The 14,191-nt window shown below is 38.4% G+C and overlaps 1 protein-coding gene across 1 annotated transcript; it reads right to left on the bottom strand.

The window, feature by feature from the left end:
- Window positions 1-2,386: 2,386 nt before the first annotated feature.
- On the bottom strand, window positions 2,387-13,368 carry cdk18 (cyclin dependent kinase 18; the record flags this gene model as incomplete). The annotated part of the gene is given in 14 exon segments (XM_024270371.2): window positions 2,387-2,777; window positions 2,856-2,933; window positions 4,528-4,618; window positions 4,688-4,730; window positions 5,789-5,894; window positions 6,325-6,422; window positions 8,185-8,305; window positions 8,668-8,791; window positions 9,151-9,213; window positions 9,294-9,388; window positions 9,836-9,950; window positions 11,437-11,493; window positions 11,834-11,965; window positions 13,232-13,368. Coding segments are annotated over 14 exon segments (1,295 nt in total), but the record flags the coding sequence as incomplete, so codon positions are not given.
- Window positions 13,369-14,191: the final 823 nt, after the last annotated feature.

Genomic DNA, 14,191 nt, shown 5'->3' with positions numbered 1-14,191 from the left:
ACCGTTTGAAAAGTTACCGTGAAGGAGAAATGAATAATAGCCGTTTGTGAAGTAAAAGTCTGGGGCAAGATTCGCTAGATCTGCACCGCTTTGACATTTTGCACCAAGCCTCTTCACCAAGTTAGTATCGAGACACCATGAGCTAAAAGTACGTTCAGGAACTCGTGTTCAGCAGGTTCGACACATACCTGGTGTGAACGTAGCACAAGTCTTTGACTGTTTTTTGCAATCAACAAAATTGTAACAGATTCTGACTTCCGATATTCACATCACTAGAGTGTAGAGTGCACTTATGCAGCTCTTTAGTAAAGTGCAACACTTTGCTCCACTTTACATTATTGGTGTGTCAAAATATCAATATTGCAGTATATATCTAGACGTTGAGTCCTGCGATTGATTCTCGATGGGTTCTCAGTAAGTATCGATCTTTTATTTTGATTTAAATAGGCCGTTAAACGTTATATTCATCATCTTTTGGTGAGACGTTCCTTTGGAGGTAGACAGGAGGCGACCGTAGTAAGACTGGCTGTCGTGAGCCACAATGTGTCCGGCAGATGCTTCAATTATTGAATTTACAACACTTTTGGACTAAGTCGTGGCACTGCCAATGAATTTAACAGATAATTCAAATTGAATTGGTGTCAATGCTTGTTAAAGACATAGCATTACTGATTTCAGGAATGCTGGACTAACGTGTCTATTATTTGTTACACAAAGTAAGACGAAAGTTGTTTACAATTGTGTTCAAGCTAAAAAAATAATGGGGATATATTTTACTAAAAAATACCTGTTCTTCTATATATAGTAAGTTATTAGAGGTGATTTTTAGAGCTGTAGAGTTGGTACATAAGCAACACTTAACCTTCCTGTTAGTGTTGTAATGTGCTGATATGCAAAAACTCTACTGCAGAATCAGCTGAAATTACGTTAATTGTGCAAAATAGTTACGATAGTTGAAGGAATGCATACACTAGATTAGAGGAGTTAAACACCTTTATGCTGAGATTTAACACTTTACAGTAGTGAAGTCTTTATGCAAATCAGTGTAAATAAACTGATTTTGTTGCGGAGAAAAGCGTTGTTTTGCAACACTTTACTGAAGCGTTTTCCTCCATGTCCGAATCCGTTAGAATTACATAAACAGTTATAGAGTATTAGTTCAAAGACTGTGAGCCATTTAGGTGTTGCCGGCGACTTCTCTGGTGTCAAATGGAATGTTTCCATAAAGTTTTGGCTCATTTGCTAAAAAGAAAAAAAAATGTTTAAATATTCATTGGGACACTATTTTGCTTCTGAAATTTAGAAAAAAATTTGCATATTGTTATACATTTAATAAAACCAGAAGGTGTAAAAGGACAGTTTGGCCATTTTTTTAGAACCTTACAGAAAGTAAAGAAAGAGGAGAGGCTCAAACTGTCAGTTTTTTTACTAATTATTTTCATTTTGGGGGTGAAATCAGTGTTGTCCTAAAGTAAAATAATTAAAAACAATTTTAAACCACTAAAAAATATTATAATTAAAGGATCATTTCCAATTTTAATTGTTTTTAGTTGAAAAAATAAGAAATAAATGTAAAACTTGTGAGGATATTTGACCCAGTCCTCCTTTGGAGCTAATTCTATTTTTGTTTCTTACTGTTTGATTTATTGATTTGTTAAAAGGGGCAGACAATATAAGTTTTTCTTCATGCTTGAGTTTACAACTCAAAGTTATATAGCATGCTTTTTCTTTATTGAATAAAAATGAAAAAAATATATTTATAGCATTTTAGTTATTGGCCAATTCCTTAATAATCCACTTTATTTTACCATTAAACCCTATACACCTTCAGATTTTACGCCTTAAAGTGGCCATTTTACAGAATAAAACAAGTTTTTCCAAATAGAAAAAATATTTTAGTTTAATTTCTAATGATTTAATGCATGCTTTTGTTGCAGTTAGTATATAATTGTCTGGTTTCTGTCCTGAAACAGACGTTTTTCTCTTTCATTGTAATTAAATTAAATCAGATGGGGGTTTTTAACGTAATAAATAAATTGCTTACTTTCTTTTTTAAAAGTTTTCCTCTTCTCTTGTTACTTATTGATGGATTAAAGAAAATTAAGGAGGAATGCATCAAAAATCCTTCAGTTAATTACAAAAACTGCTGTTGCCAATAAACCTGGAATGATTTTGATGATTGGAATTGGACTTAAATATATAATTACTAATAATAAATTGGACTGTAACAATCATACATCATTTTTTTGTTTTTCTTATGTTTCTTGCTTTCCTTTAAGTGGCGATTTGTTAATATTTTAGCTAACACTAATAAATGTGACCTGTTAGGAAATGTATGTCAGCTAATAAGTTTTAGTTTGATGAATGCCAGTCATAGTGGACAATGTTGAATTATTTTCTCATTATTTTAATTACTGTTGTTTAGTTGTCAATGTGCTGCTAAAAAAATGTTGAAATGATCAGACGGTGAGTTGACCCCGCCCCCGTGTGATCCTGCAGGACTGGCGTTTGGCGGCCCTGATGAAAGCAGATGTGCGGATGGAGCACAGCAGGAAAACACGATGATGGCGGCGCGACCGAGTGTTGCTGAACGTGCAAACGTGAGCAAAGCTGGGCGTGTGTGGAAGGAGGCGTGTCTTTGAGGTGGCGGTTTGGTCATGGAACGGGGGGGTTCTGGGTAGGTCCAGGTGTGTGTCTCGTTGAGCAGTTTGGACTGGAAGGCAGCTCCTTGACCTGCGACCTCTAGAAGATGCTTTGTCGTCGATTCTTTCCTCGACCTGAAAAGAAGCAAAGTCAGCAGCTGTTGCCAGAAACCATTAAAACGCCAGAAGCACAGAGGGCGGAGCTTGTCTGACCTAAAGGCTGGAACACGGAGCTGCGGTGACCCGGGTCCTTCTGCAGCTGCACCTCTCTGAGGGAAAACACTGAAGCCGCTGCAGGAAAAAGCAAAGAAAACGAGCAGAATATTAAACTGCAAATGCAAAAGATTCAACATGAAAGACTTTTGAATTTAGGAAAATAACTTTGTCATTTTAAACTACAAGAGAACCTGCAATAAAAGTAAAAAAAGCACAATAAGTCTATGTCTTTTGCTTATTTGTGTTTGTTTTGTTGATGTGTTCCTGAAATCACCATTGTCAACTCACTTTAGCCACAAACATTAAAGAGCAAAACGTTTGGGAATGATCAAATATTGCTCAGTGTGAACTGTTTATTTTGTTTATGGTGACACAGAAAGTGAGTTAGTCAGTTTTTCAATAAAACGGATCCGTCTGTTCTGAGTTTTGAGGTTTGCCTTGATGCAAATGCATGAAAAGCTGCAGAGACCGGAAAATAAAATGTACAAAAATGCATCAGACAAACATTCACTTTTCACTAACCCACCATGAATATTCTCAAAAACATCACAAATGCTCATTATTGTTTAAACAAACTCCACAGAAATGTTTAATGTCATTGCTCTTTCTCTTAGAGGGAACCAGGATGTTAGAGTGATGCAAGGAAATAGACGAGTCCTAATCGCCTCGCTTTGAGACTACAACTGATAAAGTCCTGGAAGAAAAAAAAAACAATAAAACCCAAGTCTAAAAACGATCTTGAAAAACAAAAAAATGTATATTAAAAAAGTAAAAAATATGTTGAAGACTCAAAAAAATCTCAAAAAGCAAACAAACAAAGAAAAAGGTTTCAAAATTATTAATATAAATGGTTTAGCCCTACAAAAATTAGTTTGAAAACAATTAAAATTAGCTAAAAAAAACTACCCAGAAATAAATATATCTTGAAAAAAAAACAGAAAAATGTATATTGAAAAAGGAAAAAAATTCCGAAGGGAAAAATATCTTGAAAATTATTATAATTAACTGTTGTAGTTCTGGAAAAAATGTTTTTGAAAAATGCAAAGAATTGACAAAAAAGTAATCTTGAAAAACGGAAAAATATTATCGAAAGTAAAAAAAAGAAAAACAAACCAACAGAGAACATATATCAAAAATGAAAAATAAAATCTCTCAAACAAAACAAAAACAATCTTGGAAATCTGTTTTTTTCATATATATACATATATAGATATATGTATATCTATATATGTTGTAAATCATAAAAAAAAGAAAAACAAAAGAAACTGTTTTGAAAAATAGGAAAAATATTTTTTTAAAACAGAAAAAAATTACATTAAAGAGGTAAAAAAATATATAAAAAATAAGAAAAAGAAGAAAATTATATTAAAAACCTCCAAAACAAAATAATTATATCAAAAATCTTTAAAAATTCTCTAAAAACAAAAAAAGAATTTCTTGAAACACAGAAAATGTATATTGAAATGTTATAAAACAATATCTTGTAAAACAGACTGAATGCCACATAGTTGATCACACTAACGGATTCTGCGTCCAACGTTTTCATCTCGACTGACTCACCAAAACTAAAAAAAAAATACAAACAGACTTTTCTACTTTTTTTCACAAAAGGGAACTTGTATTTTAAAATATGTGAATCATATGAGTGTTTGTGTGTGTTGTCTCTTACTATCAGCCAAATTATGAATGTTGTCCCCCAGAATGAGGAAGTATGGGTGATGCAGAGCGTCCTCGGAGGAGATCCTGCTCCTGGTGTCGTACTGCAGAAGAACAAAGAGCCCGTTAGATCTTCCGCCGGTGAGAGCCAATCAGGAGCGTCCGTGTCATACCAGCAGCAACGCCGACAGCAGATCGATCCCCTCAGTGTCCAACCTGACAAAGACAGAGCACAGCCTCAGGTTTCTGCAGACCTTTAGCAGTAGATAGAAGATCTCAAACAGGATTTGAGGAGATGTTTCCCACATGACCTTTTTGGAGACTTATTTGAAATCTTGTTGGAAATGTCAGGATCTCCTTTTTGTTTTTGAAAAGTAATTATTAGGAGTGTTGAGGCGTCAGAAGAGAGTTTTTAGTTTGCATTGAATTTATTTTTTTGATCCTTGCAAAGATTTAAAAACCTTGTTTTAAGATTTTCAAGATATTTGACCATGATTTAAGTTGTTTTAACATAACTTTGATCTAAGTTTTTCTCAAAATCCTCACAGTTGAGAATGTTTGTCTCATTAAGAGATAGGATCTAGAATTTTGGAAAATTTTATTCAAATGAGTCAAAATTCTTTGGCTTCATATTCTTGACAATAGAAAAACTTCCTTTACAACTTCAAGAAATCTCAAATTCCTTTAAGAAATGTTGATAAGACACCCACATGTATTTTATTAATCAGAATAACGTCATAACACGGAAAAGCCACCTTAAATCTCTGAAGCTACGTTCACACCGCACTTCCAATGAAAACTCTCGCGTTCACGTGTAGATGTGCAAGTTTTTATAATCGGCTCCAAGTACAAAACGTGCTGCCATTAAATTTAAACTTTGACAAAATGTGTAGAGATAAAATAAAAATATATAAATTCAAAAACAAATAAGCAGCAAAGTCAAAACAATATTTAAAAAGGAAAAAAAACACTATATAGAAAGTTTAAAGGGTTGATTTCAAAGTTGTATCACAATTATTGTTTTGGAATAAAAAATCAAACTTTTTGAAACCTTCATATTAAATTTTGAATTAAAACTACAGGGATATCAATCGTACGGTATTGTGAACAGCAGATGTGATTGTCAAACTGTAGTGAATTCAGAGACTACTAAAGGTCAATAGATATATATGTACTGTTAAATTTGGACTAAAAGAAATATCTTTGGTTTAAGACATTTAATTCTTTAAGTAGTCTGATGGATGTATATTCTGAAGTCTTTGGTGAAATCGTACCGTGGCACATGGTTGATCAGACCTTGGGGTTTGTACTGAGGAAAGAGGTAGGACTTGAACTCCTCGTTGCTCCCGATTCCAGGCCAAGTCTCCTCTGTGGGAGTGCCTGGACGACAAAGAGTAAACCATTAAACAACCATTAAATTTACACTTATTTGTGCATTTTCGTGCCTTCACGTCATCATGAAAAAAAAAAAATAAAAACGAGAAGATGTGCGAAAAAAACATAATAACTGTTACAAGTTTGTCAATTAACCCTTTTAACACCAGAGGCTACCTAAGGTGTGTTCTGGAGTTTGGCCCCTTGTGTGATTGAGTTTGACACCCCTGATTTATGAGATCAACATATGATTTTGAAGCAGAAATCCAACTTTTCTGTTCTTCAAAATCCACTGGAATCATGTTGTTACGTAAACCGCCGTGAGTGCTAACCGCTACACCACAGCGCAGCCCTCAAGAAATCCCTATTTTGTACGTACATGTACATTTTAAAAACAGACTTAAGATTTAAAAATGAAACTGACATCATTCCTTACCCATAAGCCTAAAAATAAGGTGCAGCTCCTCCTTGACGGTGGCTCCAGGAAACATCGGACGGCCTGTCGCCATTTCATACAGAATACAGCCCACGCCCCTGAGCGAGAAGGGAGGCGATGAAGGGAAAAAAAACAAAGAGAAAAACTCCCCCTTCAATTAAAACACTTCAAACAGCGCTGCTAATAAATGCAGGCAAGTGTAGGTGGGCACAGTCAGAACAGGCTTTTGTTCATCGCAGGGCGGTGGGTTGAAGAGGCGCTGTGTGGTCTGATGAGGGGGTTCTGGGTGAGCTCATAAAGGACCGTTTCTGCTGCTGAAGATCCGTCTTTAATTCTCTGAGTTTTAGTAAAGTGGGGGGGGGGGTGTTATCACCTCCACCAACTGCTGAAGTGAGGAAAACACATAAGGAAGGCGACTCTTGATGAAATTTGCACCTGTGCCCGTCTGCTGAATCATCTGTCTGTCATCACACCAACGCCAGAGAGTCGGACAATCTGGAGAATTACCAACTGGATATTTTCACTCAAGGTTCTGATTATATTTTTGGCGGGATTAGGACAGATATTTCACTACTTCTTGCTATGTACAGAAGACTGAAACACTGGGTGTTTAACCTTCACCAAAGTTTGGGTCCTTACGCTCAACTGCCTTTAAGGGTAAAAGAGAGTAAAATATTAAAAGTTATTTAAGGTTTAAGCGGATTTATTCTGGAATAATATTCCTGCCTGTTTTTATTCATATTCATGCTAAAAAGTTGCGTTTTTAAAGCTTTAAAAACGTAGTTTTAAAGTGTTCAATACATGTCTATCCTGTTCAGACGTGTCCTAAGGTGTGTTTTGGATTATGGCCCCTTGTGTGATTGAGTTTTCAAGTACGTTTCTTTTACGGACATAGCAAATTTTGGAGAAGAAACGTTGAATTTGGTTGGTATTTTGTACCCAATGGACCAGTAAAGCTGAGTATCGTCAATGTTTAAAATTCAAGTAAATCAGCAAAAGTAACTCCATCCATCCATAGTCATAAGCCACTGAATCTCCAACCACTGTTGGGTGAGGCTGGATAATCTCTGATCAGGTCTGTCTGTTGAAGGGAAGCGATCTCCATTCCACGCCTTTGTGGCACTTCTGTATCCAGTGTGAATCAGGCGTAATACCTCGTTTCCACTGAGCGGTCCAGAACAGTCTGGACTTTTTAGCGATTCTATTCCAAAATTGACTCGTTAAGCAGGAACAAGTGGTACCATTTCTGGTCCTTCGCTGGTCGTAGGTCCATAGAAAAGTGGAATGGACCCGTTAGGGCGGAGCTTCCCATTGATTGGTTGACAGTTTTTATGACAACAGCAAGCGTCTGACCAGCACTTTTCCCGAGTCAAGATCCAAACCAAAACTCTTTTCGGCTGGATTCTTCTTTGCTTCTTACAAAGAATAATACATTCCTTGCATACAGTATTCGCTCTTATTCGGGGGTTGGGGACTGGAGACACGCCGTCTCACCTGACACCCGCGGCCAAAGAATGTTCGTTACGATCGATACTGATCCGCGGTTATCTTTTTTAATTATCTGTCTGTTTCTGAGTCAGCCGAGTCCTCTTTTGCTGTAGTTGCACCGTTTTGATGCACAGCTTCGTCATCGGCCTACACTGTGAAGTGAACGCGCTAACCATTACCTCACTGTGCAGTCATTTTTTTTACTGACGATTTAAAAAAAATCAGGTGATACTTAAGATTAGCAGTAGTCCCAGAGCATAGCCCTGTGGTACACCAGGACTAAGAGGCTTGTAAAAATGGCCTTTTAAACGTTAATGAGGTTAAATGTGTGATCGATGTTTCGTCTGGATAAACCTGGAGTGAATCACTCACCACATGTCGATGTGCATGGAGTACTCCGTGGATCCCAGCAGCACATCAGGGGGCCGATACCACAGTGTGACCACCTCATTGGAGTACGTTTTCGTGGGGACAGATTTGGCTCGTGCAAGACCTTAACATCACAGGATTGACAGATAAGAGTGTTTAAATATCTAGAATTGTATAAATTAACGCGTCTCTGATTTCCACTGTCAGGTAAAGGACTCTGTTCCTCAGTTAGTTCCATGACTGCCTGGCTGTAGATGCTCAAAAGCCATCAACGCCGCTGGTGTGCTTGGCTTCATACTTTCAGCACCAAACTGAGGAAGCTCAGGAGAGAGGGCCGTGGTTGCTAAGATACGGGACATAAGGCTGCTGAAGTGATCCGGGCAGAAGGAAGCCCCCAGTGTGTTAATAAAATGAAATGAAGCTGACAAACAGCGTGTGTGTCTTTAAACAGCACTCGTGCTGCAGAGGTTTTTTAGGTCTCCCTACCAAAGTCCGCTAACTTGAGCTCGCCCTTGTCGTTGATGAGCAGGTTCTGAGGCTTCAGGTCTCTGTGGAGGATTTTCCTTTTGTGACAGTAGGCCAAACCGCGCAGCAACTGGAACATGAAGATCTGCAGGGAGGGAAAATGGTGTCATGAGAAGAGAGCAGAACACACGGCTGGAAGTTAAATGTTTCACCAACTAACACTGTTTAAAACAGATTTAGTGCAGAGAAAGAAAAATAACTTTTGACACTTTTAAAACAAATCATGATCAAGTCCAAAGTTTTAAGATTAACTAGTATATATTTGAAGCACAAGTCACATTTTTGCATTGTTTGTACAGGAATGTGACTTTTATTGTTTTTTTCTTATAACTAAAATAATTTTCAGGTTATTTTAAAAATGGTAAAAATCAATTTTTTTCAGATAAGAAATCCAAACCCAACTATGTTAATTAGTCTTTTTCTTAAGGCCTTTATGTAGTTTACCTTGACGTTGTGCATGCTCATGAGGTTTCCACAGTTGTCCAGATAATGTTTAAGATCGCTGTCCTGTAAGAAAGACAACATCGTTTATTTTGGTATCAGTTTTGTGTCCTATCCATTCAGTCGTCAGTTACTGATGTTCTCACCAAATACTCAAACACCAGAGTGAGGCAGCGGTCCGTGTGGATGATGTCGTGTAGCGTGACAATGTTGGCGTGTTTGAGATTCTTTAGCAGAGATACTAGTTAGAAAAGGAGAAAAAAAACACAGAATGTCCTGTTTTTGTTGTTGTTGTTACAATTCAAAAGATATTTGTTCTTTGAGAAACAGCAAAAAATCAGTCTCTCTCTTTTCTGGGTCTGTCAATTGTATCACAAGGTTGCTGGAGCCTATAGCAAGTGTTACAAAAATGAGTTTTTTGGCACCCAGCACTTTTATAAATCTCAAAAAGTACTTTTATTTTCTTTTATAAACCACATAAATCTCTAATTCTGCTGATCCTAGTCACAAATCTATTAAAAGTCCATGGTTCTGAACAGCAAAAGTATAACCAAAAATAAAATATTTAACAGTTTAGAGTAAGTGGACTGAACTTTATATCAAATTTCCTGTCAACGTGAACATGTGGATTTAAGCTCCCAGCTCTGGCTTCATCAGCTTAAAATGTAAACTGTTTAGATCGTCATACCCTCCCTGATCGCAGTGCAGGGGGCTCCTTCTTCGTGCTCCAGCCGAATCTCCTTTAGTGCAACCAGGTTCTCTGTGAGTTTGCTTCGCCCTTTGAACACTGTGGCGTACGTTCCCTGCAAACATACAGACCCAGAGTTACGTAATGCCTCCCATCAGGGTACCGTCCTCACTACCTAGCACAGTTATGGCTCAAAACTTTGTAGAGAAAACGCAGAGAAGATTTGACCATCCTTATCTCACAACCAAGTTTTAAGGAAATGAAAATGTAACTCTATAGGATCTGGTTCTGGTCCTGACCCTAAAATTAATTCAGGACGGATGACAACATTGTGATTCCGATAAATTTTGTTTTTCATGTATTCCTAAATCAAAGAAAGCAATCAAACTTGTACATTTCCAATCAATTCTTTGACTCCACCCTCAATCATTATTACCAGAGTAAAAGATGTAGTTAATGCTGCAAATGTTCACTTGTGTGTGTGTGCTGCTGGACACAACCAAGCGCAGGTCAGATTAGTGCTTTCTCTTGGAGGTCGCAACAGCACTTGTCAATACATTTCAAGACATGACTCTGCCTGCATTCAAAACATGGCAAAACTTGGCCTGTTAATGTATTGGTGCAGTGTCTAAAACAACGCATAGAACGATGATTGATCAAATCTACGCTCTTCTCTGTCTGTAAAGCAATTTCAATGCAGTTCAAACAAACATTTTTCCAAGGTGCAGACAGTAGCTTATGATTGACATTGTGTAGACTCATAGAAAACCCTGCTTGTTTCCCCTAATATTTAATACTGCTGAAGCCTTAGTCACATGCACCCGTACGAGTGTTAACTCATATGGATGCTACAAGTTTTTGTGTTGTCCATGTCTATGAAGGTTTGTGGAGAGGAGTAGTCGCAGGTGTGTCTTTCAGTTCCCCTTGACACTCGTACTGTCAACTCAAGCGACGACATGAAAGTGGAACGATTGTAGTACATGTGGTAAGTGTACTTTGAGGTATTTATAAGAAAAATCTTAGTTGCATACACTAATGATGTACTGGTGATGTTGACAATTCCCTCATGCCACACTCTAGTTGTTGGTAAGGTGGAAGTACTGGCCCCTTCTTGATTGTGCAGGAATGCCGCCCCCACAGGGTGTGCAACATTGGATTCCAAAGCAAACTATGCTCTACATTTTGTCACGGTGCACACAAGGAGTGCGCTCTTGTCATGTGAACAGCAAAAATGGGCTCCTTGTGCAGTCTACAGGATTTGGGAAGTCCATGTGGAACACTTGCATCTCACCTACTTCACCCTTAGTTACAGTAGAAATGTTCACTACGACCTGTTGAAATAATCATGAACATTTTAGCTAATGGCTCACCAAGCTCTCCTTGATATTTCCTCAGGCCACCTGCGAGGGCCAGTTGTGACCAAGGCTTAAAGCATCTTCTGCTGAACAGTGGATCTTAAACTAATTCAGGTTTTTTATTTTTACCTAATAATTCTCCTACCCTCCAGACATTAAGCTTATCCAACTTTATAAGCCTTTGCCCATAATTTTAGCTGTCCAAAGTAAATCAAAGAATTGTGGGACGAACTGATGATGTCGTACCTCGCCCAGTTTGCCGAGCTTCACGTATGTCTCCAATTTCCCAAAGCCGATATCAGACTAGAAACAAACAGAATAAATAATAAACTACATTTCCAACACAATTTTAGAGTATGCCAGGGGTGTCCAAAGTCAGTCCTCGAGGGCCGGCCTCCTGCTGGTTTTCTAGAAAATCTGCCTTATCTGCTGCTGATTAACTGGATCAGGTGCATTTGGCCAACAAGGAGCTTCAATAGCAGGTTGGTTTGGAAAACATGTATGACACCGACCGTCAAGGACTGACTTTGGACACCCCTGATATATACTGTTGAGACATCATGAAAGAACTAAAAAGAATCAGGACACATAATACAAAACACTTATAGAAAATGGCTGTAAGATGAACCGAACAATTACTGACCAGAGAGGCACGTCTAGACATGCGGGTGAGAGGTTTGCAGGGGGCAGAGTTTTCACTCTCCTGCTGTAGCTTCTTCAGGAACTCTGGAGGCAGGCGGATGTCCATGGGCAGAGACATGCGCTTACTCACATCCTGTAAGGAAAATGATCGCTAAGAGGGAAACCTTGGCAAAACCTTAGCTGAATTTGTTGCACAAGCCCAGAATACTCTGTAGGACAAGTCAACTTGTTAATGTTGATAATATTAAAGAACTGACCTATAAATGTTGATCAGGGATTCATTAATCCAATGTATCTCAAGTTACGTACACACCGGGCATGTAATGTGGGTTTAAGAATGCGTTCTTGAACAGGTTTTTAGCATGTGGCGTTCATACTGCACCCAATACTAGTTGGTAAAGGCTTGGTGCAAAATGTCAAATCGGTGCAAATCTCTCTCCAGACATCTTCTTTCACTGCTCTATACTGATACATGCACAAACCCCAAATATTGATTTCTCATCCATGATCCATTTTCAAGCGGTTGGCACTTCCATGTATTAAAAAGAACGATACCCTTATGTCACTACCAAATCCGAGTTCCTGATTGGTCAAAGTTCAAGTGGTTTAACTTTTGGCGCACATTCAATGGCCACACGGAGAGCTTGAAAATGGTTGTAGAAACTTGCATAGCTATGTGTGAACGGGCGAGTCTTGAACATGCGTTTACATAGACTTTTCATCGTGGTTGCTTGAACATAGTAGTTTCCGAGCCCGGTGTGGACATATCCTCAGTGGGAAGGTGAATGAAATTTGCTGTGATGAGTAATCCCATCTTTTAACCTTCTAATGATGCTCTTAATTAATTAAGAAAAATGGCGTTTTATGCTTGTCATTACAAAATTGCATTTTTATGGCTGTGGATGAGCGTAAGCTCTCAGTCCTCGCACTTCTATCTGTCATTGCTTTGCTCGGCTGCCTCTCATGAGCTGAAGGAAGAGTCATAGTGATTCATCTTCTTTCTGTTGGGATTTTACCCGAAAAGGTGAACCTGTGAATGTTCTCGCATCTCAAAAAAAGAAGAAAACGCAGCCAAATGGGAGGGCGAGAGCTTCTAAGGTGATTCATTTCACTGAGTGGGCAGACATGGAAATGGAAAAGTATCCTCTGAGTAAGACATTTACCCTCTTGTGCTCTGGTTAATCCCGTGTGTAGTAAGCAGATGCATTCAACACAAGGTTTTGAAAAGCAGTGCATTCACTGAAGAAGACTACACGCACTCTGAACTGTGCAACTGAGCAACAGTTGCTGGCAGCTTTTGCAAACAGGAGAAAAAAATGTACATTGGAGAGCCAGATTTGTCTTTCTTACATTCGTTTGGTTGAGTTTTTGATCTCGGCTCATTGCCTTTGCTACTTACTTCCATGGAGAAGCGTCTATGCTGGGCCTTGCTGTGATAGTGGAGGTGGGATGGAGAATGAGCTCCTGGTGTGGTCGCTTCAGGGCTCAAAGGACTGCTGTCATGGGAGGGGGGACCAAGGCTGTCTGGAGTCAAGCCTGGAACAGAAGAAAACAGAAGAAAACATAGTTACATCCAAAAAGTTTGCAAAGTGACAGTTAATTTATTTGAACTGGGACCGTGCACATTTATGAACATTTCTCTAAATGTACCAGTGGTAACTGGAAAGTTAATCTCAACAGCAGCCTCCGGGTAAGGTAAAGGTTTGCCAAGAACAAACTCCAAAAAACAAAATGAACAGTAAAAATGACAAATAAGTCAAGTCAAGTCAAGTCAAGTAGGCTTTTATTTGTCAAATATGCTGAGTACAGGGCATACAAAGCACAGATGAAATTTCTTCCTCTCTCCTCCCTTTGTGCAAACAGCAACACTAATTACAGTAATAATAATAATAATATTAAGAATAAAAAAGAAGAATGTAAGTATAAAAGTATAATGTACAAAATTTACAGAATTTTAAATAATACATAAAGTCAGTAGAAGTTTAGAGGTTAATAGTCTCTACACAGTTTATCAAAAACGTACATGTAAGTTGATGCAATAATGAAACTATTTAAACGGTCAAAATGTGATATACACCCAACCCTGACATTCAAAATTTATATCTGGAGGTTCCAGCGGGGAGTGGGCCCATCCGCCCATCCCTGCACAGGAGAAGGACGCCCAAGAGAAGCAGGGGTCCCGGAAGAGTGTTGTCAACAAGGTCCGACCAGGCTCACCCACTGATGGAATTTTAGAGAGGCCCGGGGCTCAAGAGCAAGAACCAGAACCTACACCACCGAGACATGGACACCCCCAGGCACCGATGTAATGTGATCCCCTACTCTTGGTCTTAAATCTTAGGGATCCCGCTCCCCATGT

Source organism: Oryzias melastigma, linkage group LG5 (genome assembly GCF_002922805.2).
Source record: "Oryzias melastigma strain HK-1 linkage group LG5, ASM292280v2, whole genome shotgun sequence".
NCBI classification, from domain to species: Eukaryota; Metazoa; Chordata; class Actinopteri; order Beloniformes; family Adrianichthyidae; genus Oryzias; species Oryzias melastigma.
Note: the sequence above shows the minus strand (reverse complement) of the source record. Positions and strands in the feature narration are given on the sequence as shown.